At 35.1% G+C, this 16,583-nt stretch overlaps 2 protein-coding genes across 2 annotated transcripts; both read right to left on the reverse strand.

The window, feature by feature from the left end:
* Positions 1 to 904: 904 nt before the first annotated feature.
* Positions 905 to 6,064, reverse strand: LOC111789238 (dehydrogenase/reductase SDR family member FEY). Its single transcript, XM_023669943.2, has 8 exons — positions 5,656 to 6,064; positions 5,318 to 5,438; positions 5,049 to 5,166; positions 4,408 to 4,544; positions 3,751 to 3,852; positions 2,992 to 3,084; positions 2,292 to 2,364; positions 905 to 1,445 (listed from the first exon to the last, which is right to left on the reverse strand). The coding sequence occupies exons 1-8, from the start codon at positions 5,919 to 5,921 to the stop codon at positions 1,174 to 1,176; spliced, it is 1,182 nt and encodes a 393-aa protein (XP_023525711.1). The 5' UTR covers positions 5,922 to 6,064; the 3' UTR covers positions 905 to 1,173.
* Positions 6,065 to 8,350: 2,286 nt separating this feature from the next.
* On the reverse strand, positions 8,351 to 9,247 carry LOC111788439 (uncharacterized). Its single transcript, XM_023668774.2, has one exon. The coding sequence runs from the start codon at positions 9,245 to 9,247 to the stop codon at positions 8,351 to 8,353; it is 897 nt and encodes a 298-aa protein (XP_023524542.2).
* Positions 9,248 to 16,583: the final 7,336 nt, after the last annotated feature.

The raw sequence follows: 16,583 nt of genomic DNA on the forward strand, positions 1-16,583 counted from the left end.
CGAGCGTAATTGATAAGATAAGGAATCACTACAAGGGAAGTAAGATTCGGATTACCTTGTTGATCGAATATCTTAAGACAAGTACATTGTTTGAGATTCGAATCACTCCACAAGCAAGATCGATCATACAAGCAAGATCGATAATGCCTAGCTTGAATTATTCTTGTTGATCAAATATCTCAACGCAAGAACACTTGTTTGAAATTCGAATCAATCCACAAGCAAGATTGATCATGTCGAGCTTGAATGATTCTACATGCAACCTAAACTACATAGAATTGCAAAGAAACTTAGTCATTGGCTAAAGAAAAGCACAAATGCTTCTTTTACTATATTTTCCAAATCTTCCTCTAAATACAACATACATGGCATCAAAGTGAAACTACTATCTTCCTACAAATACAACATACATGGCCTCAAAGTGAAACTACTATCTTCCTACAAACTACTATCTTCCTACAAATACAACATACATGGCCTCAAAGTGAAACTACTATCTTCCTACAAATACAACATACATGGCCTCTAAATGAAACTACTAAAGGCATTACAAGAGTTCTAAAACTACTAAAAGAGTTCTGAAACTATTAAAGAATTAACCATTATGTAATTATAACTAAAGTAAATTAAAAGTCTTAAAATATATTAATGAAATACAATAAATCTAAATTATTCTAAATTGTAATCGACCCAAAATTTATAACATGAAACTTCATTCTTCTACAATGTGGCATGAATTGAAATATCTTTTGATAATTTCAACAATATTTTATTCACATCTTCATTGAATCATATTGTATGATTGATGTCTCTTGGTTCATATCAGTAACGTTACACATGCCCAAAGTCGTATCGAATATTATTGTAATTTCCAAAGCTTTCAAAGTTCTCATATTCAAATTCATAAGCTTGAAATGGCATTGTATTATACATAAGATAAATGGCATTGTAATTATTATGGGGTGCTGGCGAAGTACTGTGATGGCATGCACAAATGCGCAGCAATATACAAATCCATTTGACGAGCCAGCCAAAGAGGTTAATGGCAATTCAACAACTGAATAATACAACAAAATCTTCGTTTTCGTTTTCGTTTTCGTTTCTTGTTAAGTATGATGACTCGTTCGTGAGATTCATTTGTGTCTATCAAATACTAAGAATGGAAATTTACCATTAGTTAGTCTCTGTTGAATCAGCTCCATAGCGACAAGTAATTTGATCTCCTTCTAATAGCTTCTCGACGACGTCCGAGTGCAAGCCCGTCATCTCCAATGTCTTCTCCCACAGTCGGTAAGCAGTCTCGACGTTGTGTGCCTCTTCTGAAGGATTTGTTGGACGGCATTCTTGGGCAAGAAATGCACAAACAGGCCATTTATCAGCTTTAAGTAGTTCACAGTATTCTGGAACTTGAGGATCAGTGGCAGCGAAGAGAGTACTTCTAGAACCTGCAATTGGCGCATGATGAAGTGTATTTGAATTCAAAGTCATGTATGTTAAGGTAAAAGTATCTTTGAATGCTACAAAATAATAGCATAATCTAACATTTTTCATCAAGATTAAACAGAAAATCCAGATGAAACAAGTTCTTTCTGTTAAGGAGGGGAAATATGTCGAGGATTGTTGGGAGAAGAGTCCCACGTCGACTAGTTAAGGGGTTGATCATGGGTTTAAAGTAAGGAATACATCTCCATGGTATGAGGCCTTTTGGAGAAACAAAAAACAAAACCATGAGAGCTCATACTCAAAGTAGACAATATCATATCATTGTGGAGGTTCGTGATTTCTAACAGCATCTCTATTCACCCCAGTGTTCTCTATTTCCTTGAATAAAAACGAAGAACTTTTCGAGAGCTAACATATTGTTAATGGGAATAAGGAGGTTCTACCTTTGGAAAAGAGCAGGCTTGGTCTTGACAAGATTAGAAATACAAGTTCGGCTTTCTTTCTAAAGGTTTTACAACCAAGCAACATGGTTGGTCGTCATCAAACAAGATTCTGGTTTTCCATTTTTTTTTTTTTTTAATTTAAACAGGAAGGTTCCTCAAATACTCCTACAAAGAGTGCCAACTCGTAGAAATTCTAGAATTAGTTTGACTTCTAGTGTTCGGATAATTTTCGCGAAGTTTCTCACACGATTCTTTCTTATGGAACGCATCTGAACCACAAAAACTTGAGACATTCGCAATAAGGAATCGTTATCAAATGTAACTACTTCGTCATTTTAGAATAAAGATTGACATTATCTCATTTAGTTGAGACAAGAAACAATGTAATCACTTGAAATGGCTTACCTTCTTGAGGACTGAAGATAAAATAAGGAATTAGGCGATAACCAGCTTGAACAACTTTTGAAAGATCCCTTGCCTGCATTGATAAGCAAAATTAAACGCAGTACAAATAGTGATGGTTCATATCAGACTGCATTCAAAGGATATAATTCCACTACCACCTGACTGAGTGAAACCACTCAGCACAAACATATTGTTGATCATATTACAAAAAGGTATAAGATCCTGCAAATATAATATTCCAGACGCCTATAATTTTGGTAACATGGATGTGGGTTTTGAAGCAGTCATTTTCAACATAAGGCTCTGCTATAATCATGTAAATTATTCTGTGATTTGGAATGAAAAGCAAGCAGAATGTGCAGAAATTAACAGTCAAAGTGAATACCATACACGGATGGAGCAGATTTCAGTGAAAAATTTCTGAAAATTTTTAGAAGCTGCTGAGAATTTTAGTGGAAATTCAATCCACTTATTGAGATATCATCCAAATACTTTAGTAACATGCATAATTTCAGTCATCAAATAGTTAAACATCATTATCACTTCTGAAGATAATGGGATAATAAAATATACGTGAATACTTCAATCTCACATCATATCAAGGAATGTACAAGATGATACAAATAAAATTGAAGATTATATATTCTAGAGTCTTGTTTCTGCTACCAATAGGCTGGTACTTCCTCAAGTAAAAACTTACCACATTTGTGTGAACAATCCCAGGTGAAACGCACACCACATTGATGCCAGATTCAGCAGGCAGTTTCTTATGAAGAACACTGCTAAACATAACCTGTAATCCAGAAACCATTAGACCAAGCTATGTAATGTTGGCACCCAAGAGCAGTATAAAAACAGCTTTTATAAGCCAGAAGTTAGAGATCAAACAGGAAAACTGAAAGGTGAGTTATCAATGCACAGTAAATACATCGTCTAATAATCGACAAACTGCCTAATCAAATATAGGGGGGGAAATGAAAGAGGATATTAGTAATGCTCATTTAATATAATAGGCTGGCTTGAGAATCCTTGCTTAAAATAATACAAAACGAGCAAGAATCAAGGACGTACAGGAAGATGTCAAACAATGTAGCAAACAGTGAAACAAAAATCATATTGATACCTGGAACATGGCACATCAATTTATAGAAGAGAAAGTTTCAAGGTTACAGAAGCAAACTTGATTTGTTGAATTGCGCAAAAAGGTTTTAACGAATTCATACTCCCATAGAGAAGTGATTCTCCATGGAATGCCATTTTAAAAAGAGGAAAACAATAACTAAACAGAATATGACCATTGTTTCAAGTGTAAATTACTGATTAAATTGACTAAGAGAGAAGGAACATGGAATATCATAATTGAATGCACAATAATAATAAATTAAGAAAAAAAAAGAAATACAATTATAAAAGGATATGAGTAGTGGGAAGGAATTGACTAGTTGACCAGTAACTATACCTGTGCCAACTTACTGCTAGAGTATCCAACTAAGCTTGTAAATTTCCTTTTCGGTGAAACGACATTCATGTCTTCCGTGTCAACAAAACCAACATAATGCATCTACATATTAAGCATGTAACTGTGATTACAATGACAGAAACAAACATCAAAATGGCCAAATACGAAATATCTATTTTGCCAACATGATCTCTAGTAGCAAATAGCCAAGAAAAATTTGACTCCACCTTACAATTGAACCCAGGGCTGTAGGGATTGAAAATGGTCGTTATTGAAAATCTGATCCTAGACCCACCATGCAACTAATGTGTATAATTTACAAAGATCTGGAAGTCAAATCATTTCATTCCAATTTTTTCCCAGGGCTTATCTTTATTTTATCTTTCGAAAAAAATGATTTTTGTCATCACAGAGAGAATATATGCACTTGATTGTTTTATTGAAAGCCTAATATAAATTTTCATTACTGAATATACTTCTTATTCTTAGAATGAAAAAGAGCACTAATGCATAGTTAAGATTAAATCATTACATAAACTTTATTAGCTAAACACAAAGTATACAGGTTACCATTTTCTATGTATGAACATGTACCCATACATTATACGATGCAGAAACATATGATCTATGCTTTTGTATAGTGCCCACGAAACTTACAACAGAGTTCACATTAATTATCCGGCTTGGGGAACCTCTGATAAGGGATGGCAAGAGTAATATTGAAAGCAATGCAGGTGCCAAATGATTCACTTGCAGGTGCTCTTCATAACCATCTTTAGAAAATTTTTGTGGCTCTAGAGACAACAAACTCAAATTAAACCAAGGCATTGGCACATATTTCTTTGTCAAAAAACCAAATAGTATTATAATCGAAGGAATATAATCGCTCCACAGCTACAGTAAGATGAATGTAAAGAAATGAATATTCAGATTCTTTCTTTTCTGAATAGCAAGCATAGGATCTTCAGAAGCATTTACACTCCTAGTAATAGTCAGCATAAATGTTTAGAACAGAAAAGAACAGTAATCGCCAGCATAGGAGCAGTAATCGACGAGCAAGGTGAATGCTACATATCAAGTAAGCTATCACAAAAAGTTTCCACAAAATGTATTACGTACTAAAAATAGAACAAGCATTTACAATGGAAAAAAAACACAAACTATTTCAATTGCATCTCTTCAACTGAAGAAATGTCCAGTAAGAAAAGTAACTGACATTTATGAATAACTTAGTTGATTCAGGCGTGGCAATAAGGAAATGGAAAAATAAATCAACAAGTGAGTAAAATATTACTAACCTCCTATGGAAAATATTCCAGCATTGTTGATAAGAACATGTAAAGGTCCCATACGAGCATTATAAGCTTCAGCAAATCTCACGACAGAATCTAGAGATAGAAGATCAAGTTCCATTACCTAGAAAAATCACAATGTATATCACTTATTAACAATGCATTAACTGCTATTTCTAACATAAAAAGAATAATGTAGAATCTGAATTGAAGTTCAAAGTTCTTTTGATGCAGAGCTACAGAGTTCATACAGAGCTACTGTGGATTTTAGATACCTCGATATTGAGAGGAAGCCCCTTGCCAGACCATTCATTTTGCCACTTCTGAATCAAGTCGAGAGCAGCCTTTGGATTCCTCACTGCCATGACAACATGTGCCCCTGATTCAGCCAGTTGCCTGCTCCATTGAAAATCAAAGCAAAAAGAACCAAAATAATCACTGGAGCAACAAATAAATCTAAAACCTGAACAAGAGCTCGAAACCACATTCCGAAGGAGCCGGAAAAGAATTAAGCGCAAATAATGGATTCCAATCACAACGAACTACACAAAACAAGAAATCGAGAATAGAAAGGGAGTAAGTAGTTCCATGGAAGCGAGAAAAATGAAAAAACCTGGCAATCTCGCGGCCAATACCGCTGGTCGATCCGGTGACAATGCAAGTAAGGTCGTTAATAGGAGGGAGAGGCATAGGATTCTGGAGATGGCTGGCGACGATTCTCTGAAATAGCATCTCGTGAATGACATACATCCAACCTCTCAACCATTCAATCCACCCCAATCTCTCCTTCTTCTTCCTCTTCTTCTTCATCATCATCTTCTTCTCATGATGCTCCACATTCTTCTTCAGCTCCTCGGTAGAAGACGCCAGCCCCTCCATTCACATACAATTGCAGCTCGCTCGCTGCCTTCAATGTTGAGATCGGAACTGGAAATCGAGCAACCTCTCTGTCTCTCTCTGAATCTCTCTCAATTTTGTATTTTTTTTTAAATTTTTTCTTATCATTTTCCTCCAAAATTCTAATTCTTTTCCCATGGCTAAAAGAAGTATCCATTGAACTCTAAATAAATAAATAAATAAATAAATAATAAATTAAAACTTTCTAACTTTCAAAATAAATAACTCTCTATTTATTTATTTTTTATTTTTTTATTAATCCATAATTTTGGTTCATTTAAAAGATTTCTCCAACAAAAATTTATAAATTTATTAATTAAATATTTAATGCATTAATTTTTTAAAATGTCTACTTAATTAAAATTTATGAGTTAAATTAATTCATAAAATTTTCAATATAATTTTTTTAAATTTGCACATAAAAAAATAAAAATATATATATAAATTATTGATACAATTATTAGTCTATGATTTTTATTTATTCCTAAAAGTGCCACTTTTTATTTTTATTTTATTTTAATTTTAAATATCATAACCTTCAAAAAGAAAAGCTAAAAATAAATGGTGGGACATATGCATTTATCCCTATGGCCCTATACAAATGGCCCTATACAAAGTTATTGATGAACAAGGAAGTTTCACTTATATTTAATTATATTATTTTTTGGAAAAAAAAGTCGTATATTTTACCTAGAATTCGAGCAACGTCATCACTACATTATTTTAATATTCATGTCTATACAAGTATAATTTAACTGATTGTGACATATTTAACAAAAAAAAAAAAAATTGATTGTTTGCTTGATTTAACAAATGTTTGATGTAATTTTTTAAAATTAGAAAAATATGACAATTTTACCCTTCAATCATAATTATTATTAGATAATCCCGGCAACTTGATAATTAATGCAATGTTGCAATAAGTAGAGGTGAGAGGATTCGAACCTCTTGATTGATGATATGTATCTTAACCAATTAAGTAAGCTGGATGCGAGGCATTGGCCCTCACGTGCCCATGTCATGTCATTTACTAATACCGTACTAAATAGCAGGTGCATAATCCAGCCTCCGACATATGGGTTGGAGTGCAAAATTGGCATACTCGTGTCGTCCGATACTGTCCTTGAAAGTATGAGGAAAGTCTGAGAATGGGATGAGGAGGGAGAAGATAGAGATGATGGGCGTGACTTAAGGCGGCCTCTTGGTTGGCACCACCGACATTTGAATTGTTGGCGTGGCTCAAGCGCTAGAGGATTTGGACTTAGAGCTCAGCTGGCCTTATATGATGTACTAGTGCCTTGTTGGTTCTGATGGGTCGCTCTTTGCATCACTGCGGGGTTGCTGTCACAACCCTACGATGAAGAGAATAGGTTGTGACTCTTACATCAAGACAAGCAAAGCGGCAAACCTCAAGAGACGCCTACTCACCATGCGAGAGTCAATATAGAAGAATGTCATGATGCGACTGAGGAAAACAGTGCATTATCCAACACACACCATATAACGTGTGCATTGAAGAGAAAACGAGGCATAAGAAAGATACGAAACACAAGTAGACAAGAATATTACAGATAGACTTAATGAAGGGTGAGTAGGGTCTAGGTTTTAACCTCGAAAGTCGGGATTCTGAAGGAAATTTGGGGATGTAGTTCTGGAAGCAAGTTCGTCCATATGAAATATAAAAGCCCACCAAATTTGGTGTCAATCAGACATTGGACGAACACTCCACGACACCATATGACCATTCGCCAAAATGACGTCTACCAGAGCAGTATTGAAAATGCCTCAAAATGTATCATAGTAGGAGGCATGGTGTCAACTCTCCACCACCCTTAGGCCATGTGGCCTAAACGAGCTACCATGTAGCACGTATGTATGTCACAACGTGGGCGAGAGACGCTCAATCACCATTACCTCACCTTGCATTTGCTCCAGCATGATCGAGGTGGATGAAAACTGGCCCAATGAACTAAATCGAAACCACGTCGATTAAATTTCTCAATCCGCCTAACCTTCCATGGAAAATTACTTCATTATTCAATTGAAGCAATTTAATTAGTCAAATTCAAAGCCATTGTGGCTGTGCTGTGGTGGTCAATAGTTGCACCGAACAAGCCATGCAATCATGCTGCCTACCATTTTCTATTCTTTACAAACCTAACCAATTTATAAAGTTCATAGACTTTTGATTAAATGCGAACAACACAAAGGTTCGGTTTTATCATAGAACGAAAATGTATAGACAAAACGTAACAACACACCAAAAACATGAATTGTAACGCTACATGTCTAAGATCCCGACCAAGATTCATAATCTATATTCGATACACGCCACCAATGCTTCTAAGAGTTACGAGTCAAAATAGATAGCATAGTTATACGGTAAATGTTGTCGAGATCATCGGATAATGCTAGAAATTGCGTTTCAACGCCTGCAAGAAACGCTGCTCTGATTCTTGCCTCTGCAAGCGAATGCTTCGGTTAACCATTTCTATGAACGCCTCAGCCCGGCACCTCAGCTCTTCCGAAGTCATTGATATCTTCCTCCGAAGCGACGCCGCTGGGAGGAACCTCTCTGATTTCTTCACCTCATTCCGAGCCAGCTCCACCGTGTTGGCACCAGCGTCGGCGGCTCTAATCAAACGTCGCGGCGGCGGCGGTGAGTCCCATGTCTGGTTCTTCTTCAGCTGCGACGTCTGTTTCCCTTGACTTTCCATGATCGCCTTCCACGTAGCGTCCATCGAGTCACCATCACCACCGCCACCGCCGCCGCCGCCGCCGGCATCTTCATCCTTCTCGCAAGAATATGCACAGAGCTTTTCAGATAATGGGTTGCTGAATTTATCCGTGAACAGAGTCGGGAAATCCCATTGCTCCTTCCCCTGTTCGTCCTCCTTCGGGATCCCATTCCAGATTTCTCTAGAACGAGCAATGATCCAAAAGCTTTGATCCTCATGCATCGACATATAGGGAGAGGAAGCAGTAACATGAGTAAGTTCATGAGAAATGGGTGTGTAGTTATTCTCAGATGTGTCTATTTGATGGCGGAAGACGGAGGAGGCGGCGATGGCGACGATAATGAAATTGAATACAAGGAACACATAGGGAGGAGAAAGCCATAATCCGAAGGAGACCCATAAGCGAGGAAGAGTAGTGGTCAAAAGGCTCGCAACTTTTGGGATTACAGCCACTTTAAACAAACTTACAGTGGATATTAACCCAATTGAAAGCAATACCGATTTTGTAATCGAAATTGCTGTTTCTAATGTGAAACCATTAAACTCAGCTTTTGACAACGGATCAGCCATGAACTCGAACGATTCAAGTAAAAACAGAGAAGGTTGAATTCTGAAGAGAACGAAACAGAGCACGCAGGCTCTGTTTTTAAAAATTCAAAAGATTAAGCAAAAACAGAGCTTAAAAACTGCCATTTGTAAGATAAAAGAAGACCCAGAATTAGAATCAGATGGATCTAAGATGATATAAGAAAAGAATGGAAGAAGGATGAAAGAATCGAGGAGGAGGAGCAGTGTAGATTCCTTGAAAAACAGAGGAAAAACAGAGGAAAACAGAGAAAAACAGAGGAGCTGTGGGGAAGAAGATTTGAAGGGGAAAATGGGTGTGGGATCGAAACAGATCTAAAGGGGAAAATGAAAAGCGAACTTTAGGTATGGAAAAGAGAGGTGGTAGAGAGCTTTACAGAAGAGAGAGATGAAATAAAATAAAGAAGAGAAAGGAAAATTTTGAGTGAGGTTCGTATATGTAAGAGAAACTCCATGGAAGTGTGCCGGCCATGAAATGGTAAGAGAGTGGCTGCGAGCGGGGCCTTTTTATTTAGCGGACTGCTCGGTCTTCTGCCAACTTCTGCTATTTCATGATGCATTGGGCACCGTCAGACTCCCAGCTCATACTGTTCATGCTTTGCCGATATGACTTCTAAACCGGTCCTACCTAATCTAACCCTTAAATCTCTTTGGCGTGGAACTGGGTTTAGAACATCGTGACACAGTTCGATCCATATTTAATGTGGGTGTTATAATATTTGAGAGGATCTTTCTGATAAAATATGAATGCTACCCTTCTTGGAATGTGTTTACTAGTTTCATTTTGAGGTTATATAAAGCTATGTATATGTTATATTTGTAAGCAGACTTGAAAAATAGAGTAAAATGAGCCTTTGTGCTTCATTTAGCCAATGACTAAGTCTCATTACAATTTTACGTAGTTTAAGTTGCATGTAGAATCATTCAAGCTCGACATGATCAATGTTGTTTGTGTAGTGATTTGAATCTCAAACAAGTGATCTTGCGTTGAGATATTTGATCAACAAGAATCATTCAAGCTAGACATGATCGATCTTGCTTGTAGAGTGATTCGAATCTCAAACAATGTTTTTGCCTTGAGATATTCGATCAACAAGGTAATCTGAATCTTACTCCCCTTAGTATGAGAAGATCAGGAAGGATGCACCTCTGGTGTACTGGTTATTGTGCCCACAGTAAACACTGGGTAGCCAAGTGTGGAGCGGATAACTGTTGAAAGTATATAAGTAGTAAGCTCAGCTCAAGATGAGTGCTCTACTATTCTTTGTGAGTTATGTGAGTGAGGACAAACCATCGTGTTGATTTGTGGGAATAGTAATTGAATGTCTATGTACAAGAGTCCCACGAGTGTTGATATTGTATTAAAGTTATAGCTAGAAAAGACTTCGTGGAAGAAAAGAAGGTTCGACTATTGGAATAAGAATATTAAAGTTCTGTCATAATTTTCTTAACCCTTTTGTTTAATTCTAATAAAATCTAAGTCGATTTCTATGCTTACATTACGTGAATGAAACGTTCATTCTCAATAATATTTATACGAGCATCGTTCGTTTTGGCCCGTTACGTATCACTGTCAACCTCACAGATTTAAAACACGTCTACCATGGAGAGGGTCTAGTCCTACTCCGACCAATGTCTTACACCGTCCAGTGACTAGCTTTGATACCCATTTGTAACAGCTCAAGTTCACCGCTAGCAAATATTGTCCACTTTGGCCCGTTACATATCGTCGTTAGCCTCACGGTTTTAAAACGCGTCTACTAGGGAGAAGTTTCCACACGTTATAATGCATGTTTCGTTCCCCTCTCCAACCGATGTAAGATCTCACACAATTTGGTGGAAGTTAATTTTCACATGACAGTTGTTCGCTTTTTTGCTCTTAATTTCAAATGAATTAATATTTTGATGATAACAAACCTACGTCCAATTATTAATAATTCTCAGTATTTTGTGCACAATAACGTTGGGAATAACGATTTCAACGTCTTTTGTTCACTCAAATTAGAGCTAAAACGAAGAGGTTATAGTCAAAACAAAATACCCGACGTGATGATGTGGCGGCAAAATTGACATCATGAACCAATCGAAATATGACATTTATAACTTTAGTAGAGTAATAAATGGTGGAGTTTTCAATTATTAAATATTTTAAGAACAAATTGTCTAGAAATACCTTCGACCCTACTAAAGTTTTCAATCCCGAGCAATTTGAAGTAAAGTGCAGTACTACACTACAGAGTATCTTATAATCTCTTTTCGATTGGTTTTAATAAAGAGTGTGAGTATTTACACACAGACTAGATTCAACATGAGTATAGTACCATCAACATAAAAACATATACTCTCGACTAAAATAAATAAATAAATCGGAAATGTCAGAGAATTATTTTCGAAATTTACAATTGAAAAATAAATAAATAAATAATTGAACATAGAAGAACGTAGCCACTAACGCCGTTTACCGCAATTGGCCGTCCGGTAACATTGACATATTATTAATTTTAATTATGACCCAATTATTTTATATTATTTATTTTTTGGTACATAATATGACTCCCAATCTTAGTCTTCCAGATAATATATATTTAATTGAGCAAATTCGGCTTACCTTATACACTTTTGGTTAACTAAACCCAAAAAAAAACAAACCGAAACAAACCGAACCAAACCGGTCAACCATTCAATTCAATTAATATTACTGTTCAAATATAGCTTCCCTTTCAAACAATTTTTTAATTAAAAAAAATTAAAATTATTTTCTTTAAGGTTTGAAAATTGTTTGTGGATGGGATCATTTAGATATTTCCCCCTTTTTAAAATACTATTTGCTTTGTGAGTGAGATTATTAAGATATTTTTTTTAAAAAGAAATGTATTTGTTGATAAGATTGTAATACGTGGACGAAAAAATAATTATATTTCGGCGTCACGTCATTAGAAATCAACATAAAACTATATGTTAATTGTATAAAGTAACGTAAAAGTTCATGAAGTTTCTAAAATTATTTAAAAAATAATTGCGGGATAATTTTAAAGTTCGAGTTCATACGGTTTAGACTTTCAAACAAAGTCGAGATGAGATGAGGGTTAAATAGGTAATTTTGGTTGTGTTATCGTTTGACTTCATTGTCACTTTGCAGTGTGATTAGAGTTTGAATGAGAGTGATTTGAGTGTGAAACCCGAGTAAAAAAGAGGTACATGAATGAGAGAGATCTTGAGGATAAGATGAGTAAAAAACACTTAAAAGAATTGAAAGTTATTATCTATACCAATTAGGCGCACTGTGATGTCCCACATGAGTTGGGGAGTAGAACAAATCACCATTTGTAAGGCTGTGGAAACCTTCCCTTATTAGACACGTTTTAAAGCCTTGAGGAGAAGCCCGAAAGGGAAAGCCCAAAGAGGACAATATCTGCTAGCGGTGGATCTGGGTCGTTACAAATGGTATCAGAGCTAGACACCGGATGATGTGCCAGTAAGGACGCTGGGCCCCAAAGGGAGTGGATTTAGGGGCGGTCCCACATCGATTGAAGGAAGGAAAGAGTGCCAACGAGAACGCTGGGCCTCGAAGGGGGGTGGATTGTGATGTCCCACATTGGTTAGGGAGGAGAACAAACCACCCTTTATAAGGGTGTGGAAACCTTCCCCTACCAGACGCGTTTTAAAGCCTGAAAGAGGACAATATCTGCTAGCGGTGGATCTGGGTCATTACACGCACTTTACTTTTCGATGGCTCAATGAAACTAAGGGAAAACCCAAAGAGGACAATATCTGCTAGCGGTGGACCTGAGTTGTTCCACGCACCTTACTTTTTGATGACTCAATGATAGAAACTCTATGGTTAAGCGTAATTTGCTTGGAGTAATTCTATATTGGGTGACTTCTTGGAAAAATTTCTAACATGTATATGAGTGAGAATAAAACATGCTAGAAGAACTCGTGTTGGCATGTGAGTGATCAGTTTTCACTCTTAAGAAGTGAAGAGTAAATAACGTGACCATGTCGCAGGATATGTCGGGGCCATTAAGTAATATGAATCCTAAATATAAAACATTACACGTTGATTGTAATTAGATTATTTGAATCGGGTCATTTATAAAAAAAAAAAATAATAATAATAATAAAATTGCATGGAAAATTGGGATAATCAATTACTAGTCTTTTTCACATTGTTACAATTGGTACGTAATTTTTACTAATATTCAAACCAAATGACTTTTTTTGTTTTAATTTTTAATTATATTCTATTGACTTCGAAAGGGATGCCAATCGAAGCTAATTACTTTTTCACCAAGTTTCGAGAGTTTGATTTGACTTAACTGAGTAGTAGGGATGTCTACGAGATGGGGACGGGGAAGATTTGGCTTAAGTGAGTAGTAGAGTGTCCATGGGACGAGAAAAGGAAAATTTGTCTCGTCTCATCCTCGTCCTCGTCTCTTATTTCTCATTTATTTTCATGGGATTAGTTTCGAGCGGAATTTCTTTACCATTTTTTTTATATATTTTTAAAATATATATTCATATTAAAAAAAATTAATGTATAATTTCCATTTTCAATATAATTTCTATTAAAAAAAATAAAATGTAAGAATCGGAGTTCACCGCTAGCAAATATTATCCACTGTAGCCTGTTCGGTTCGTCATCAACTTCACAATTTTAAAACGTGTCCATGGAGAGAGGTTTACACACACTTATAAGGAATGTTTAATTCCCCTCTCCAACCAATATTGGATCTGACAATAACATAATCTAATAAACTCAAATAATATTTGTTAAGCAAAAATATAATATTAAACGCAAATTTTAATATTACACCACATGTCTATCGGGGACCACGTGTCTACTGGGAGAGGTTTCCACACACTTGTAATGAATGTTTAGTTCTCCTCTCCAACCAATATGTGATCTGACAGTACAATAATCTAATAAACTCAAATAATATTTTATAAACAAAAATATAATATTAAACTCAAATTTTAATATTACATTATGTGTCTACAGGAAAAGGTTTCACATTCTTATCGCGAAGGTTTAGTTCCACTCTCTAACTAACATGGGATCTGACTTTAACATAATCTAATAAACTCAAATAATATTTGATAAACAAAAATATAATATTAAACTCAGATTTTAATATTACCACGCAGTCTTTTACCATTCATGTTTCTATTCAGCCAACGATGAAAAATCTCTCTCTCATTTCCGGTTTAAGCAAAATTTCTGCCTTGTTCGAGATGGACTCTTCCGTTTAAATAAATATCTTTAATGAGTAGATAAAAGGTCGGTTCAATTTCAATTCTAAAACAAGTTTTTATTTTTATTTTTAACGAGAACAACGACAAAAAAAAAAAAAAAAAAAAAAAAAAAAAAAAAAAAAAAAAAAAAAACATTAATTAGATAGAAAAAGTAGGAAAAAAGTGTAATAAATAAAATCTAAAACTTTACATTAGTTGGTGTATAATATTAGGGTTAGAAGGGAGAATTAGAATATTCCATCAATAATTTTAAGTAAAAATAAAAAGAAATTAGAAAGATTCTGTTGTGAATTATACAACAAAACAAAATTATCAATTTATTTTAATATCCATCTTTATTCTAAACTTTTATTAAATATTACAAAATAATTAAACTTTTTTCATATCATAAATTTTTATTTGAATATGACTAATGAAAATGTTACCATATACCCTTAATTATTATTATTATTATTATTTTATGCAAAGCTTAATTTTTTTTTGGAATTAATGAATTTCGATTTTTTTTTTTTAAATTAGTGATGGATTGAGTAAAAATTGCTATAAATATTCATTATTCGAGAAAAAAATATTGTTAAAAGTGCAAATAAATTTATATATTAGCTAAAAAAAAATAGAGCGATTATAAGTATATAGGTGAGGACAATTATTACTGATGAGACCTTTTAAAGAAGGGGTGAAGCGTCTTTTTTTCAAATGGAAATACAAAAATATAATCCTATTAAATAATTAATTATATTAATTTTGGTAAATAAGGCCACTTAGTTAATTAATTAAGTATTTTCAAAATACAGATAAAAGTGAAACCCGAGAAAGAAACTCACATTTTTCAAAGGGTTTTAAAAACATGTTATTGCATTTCGTGCAAAAAGATTGAAATGGTATGAGAATGGTACTTCTCCTAACAAGATGTGGTTCGGGAATGAACTAAAACAGAAGTTGGTGGGGATGTGACATTCGAGTAAATGAGAGATGCATGAATAAATCGAGACCGAGACCACATCTAAATAAGAGTAAGCATGAAAATAAGATGGCTAAGAGAGGGTTAAAAGAAATGAAAGTTGTACATATACCAACAAGATATATCTTTTTTTTCGATAGCTCAATTATAGGAAGTCAATGATTAAGCGTTGGATCCGAACTAACCCCAGAACTTCGAACGGCCGGCATGTTTTGGACGGTAGAACGGGGAGAGGGGGAGTCGTGCCCATTCTCTCTCCGGGCACGAGCAGTTTTCTTGGGATGTATGTGAGTGGAGATAGAGCATGCTGAAATGACTCATGTTGGTTTGTGGAGATAGTCTTTACGTAAAGTGTGGAAGATTTCACTCGGCAAAACCAAGCTCATTCTCATCCTCTAATCCCTCCAACCGAACAACACCTCTTAAATGATAACATGGAAGGTTCCACCCGACAAAACCGCTCGACTTTTTCGAAACCAAAATACAAAGAAAAGTAAAAGAGATAGGTGGTTTGATGCTTTCTCTTTTTTCTTTCTTTATTCTTTTCTTCGTACTTAGCTTTCTATCTTATCTCACTCTCAAATAATCTAATTACGTTCCACATCGATTAGATAGGGTTGGAAAAATCGTTCTGACCAACCTAAAATTTCAGGTTGGTTGGATTCGTGACCCGAGCAGCTCGACACAACTCAACCCGACCCAACCCAACCCAACCCTCTATCTATTTTCGAGTTGGGTTAGGTTGTTCTTTTTATCTTTATTAGGTAAAACATCATACATATTTACCATCCATTTACAAGTCACAGTATTACTAACATCCGTTACAAACGTTAAATATTCTTAATTTTGTTTTAAAATATAGTAGAGTTAGATTGGGTTGCAACCCTATTCTCAAACTAGTTGGGTTGGTCGAGTTGACCCAGACCAAAAAATGAATCTGGGAACTGAAACAAAAAAATCTAACCTAACTTTTATGATTTGGATTGGACAGTCAGAATTGGCTGAGTTATCGAATCATATGAACGCTTCATCAAATAATTAGTGGTATTATTTTTTATTTTATGTGCACATGGGTATGTTTGGTTAGGTGGCTACACATATATG

The sequence above is a fragment of the Cucurbita pepo genome, chromosome 2, assembly GCF_057944985.1.
Source record: "Cucurbita pepo subsp. pepo isolate OVF chromosome 2, ASM5794498v1, whole genome shotgun sequence".
Taxonomy (NCBI): domain Eukaryota; kingdom Viridiplantae; phylum Streptophyta; class Magnoliopsida; order Cucurbitales; family Cucurbitaceae; genus Cucurbita; species Cucurbita pepo.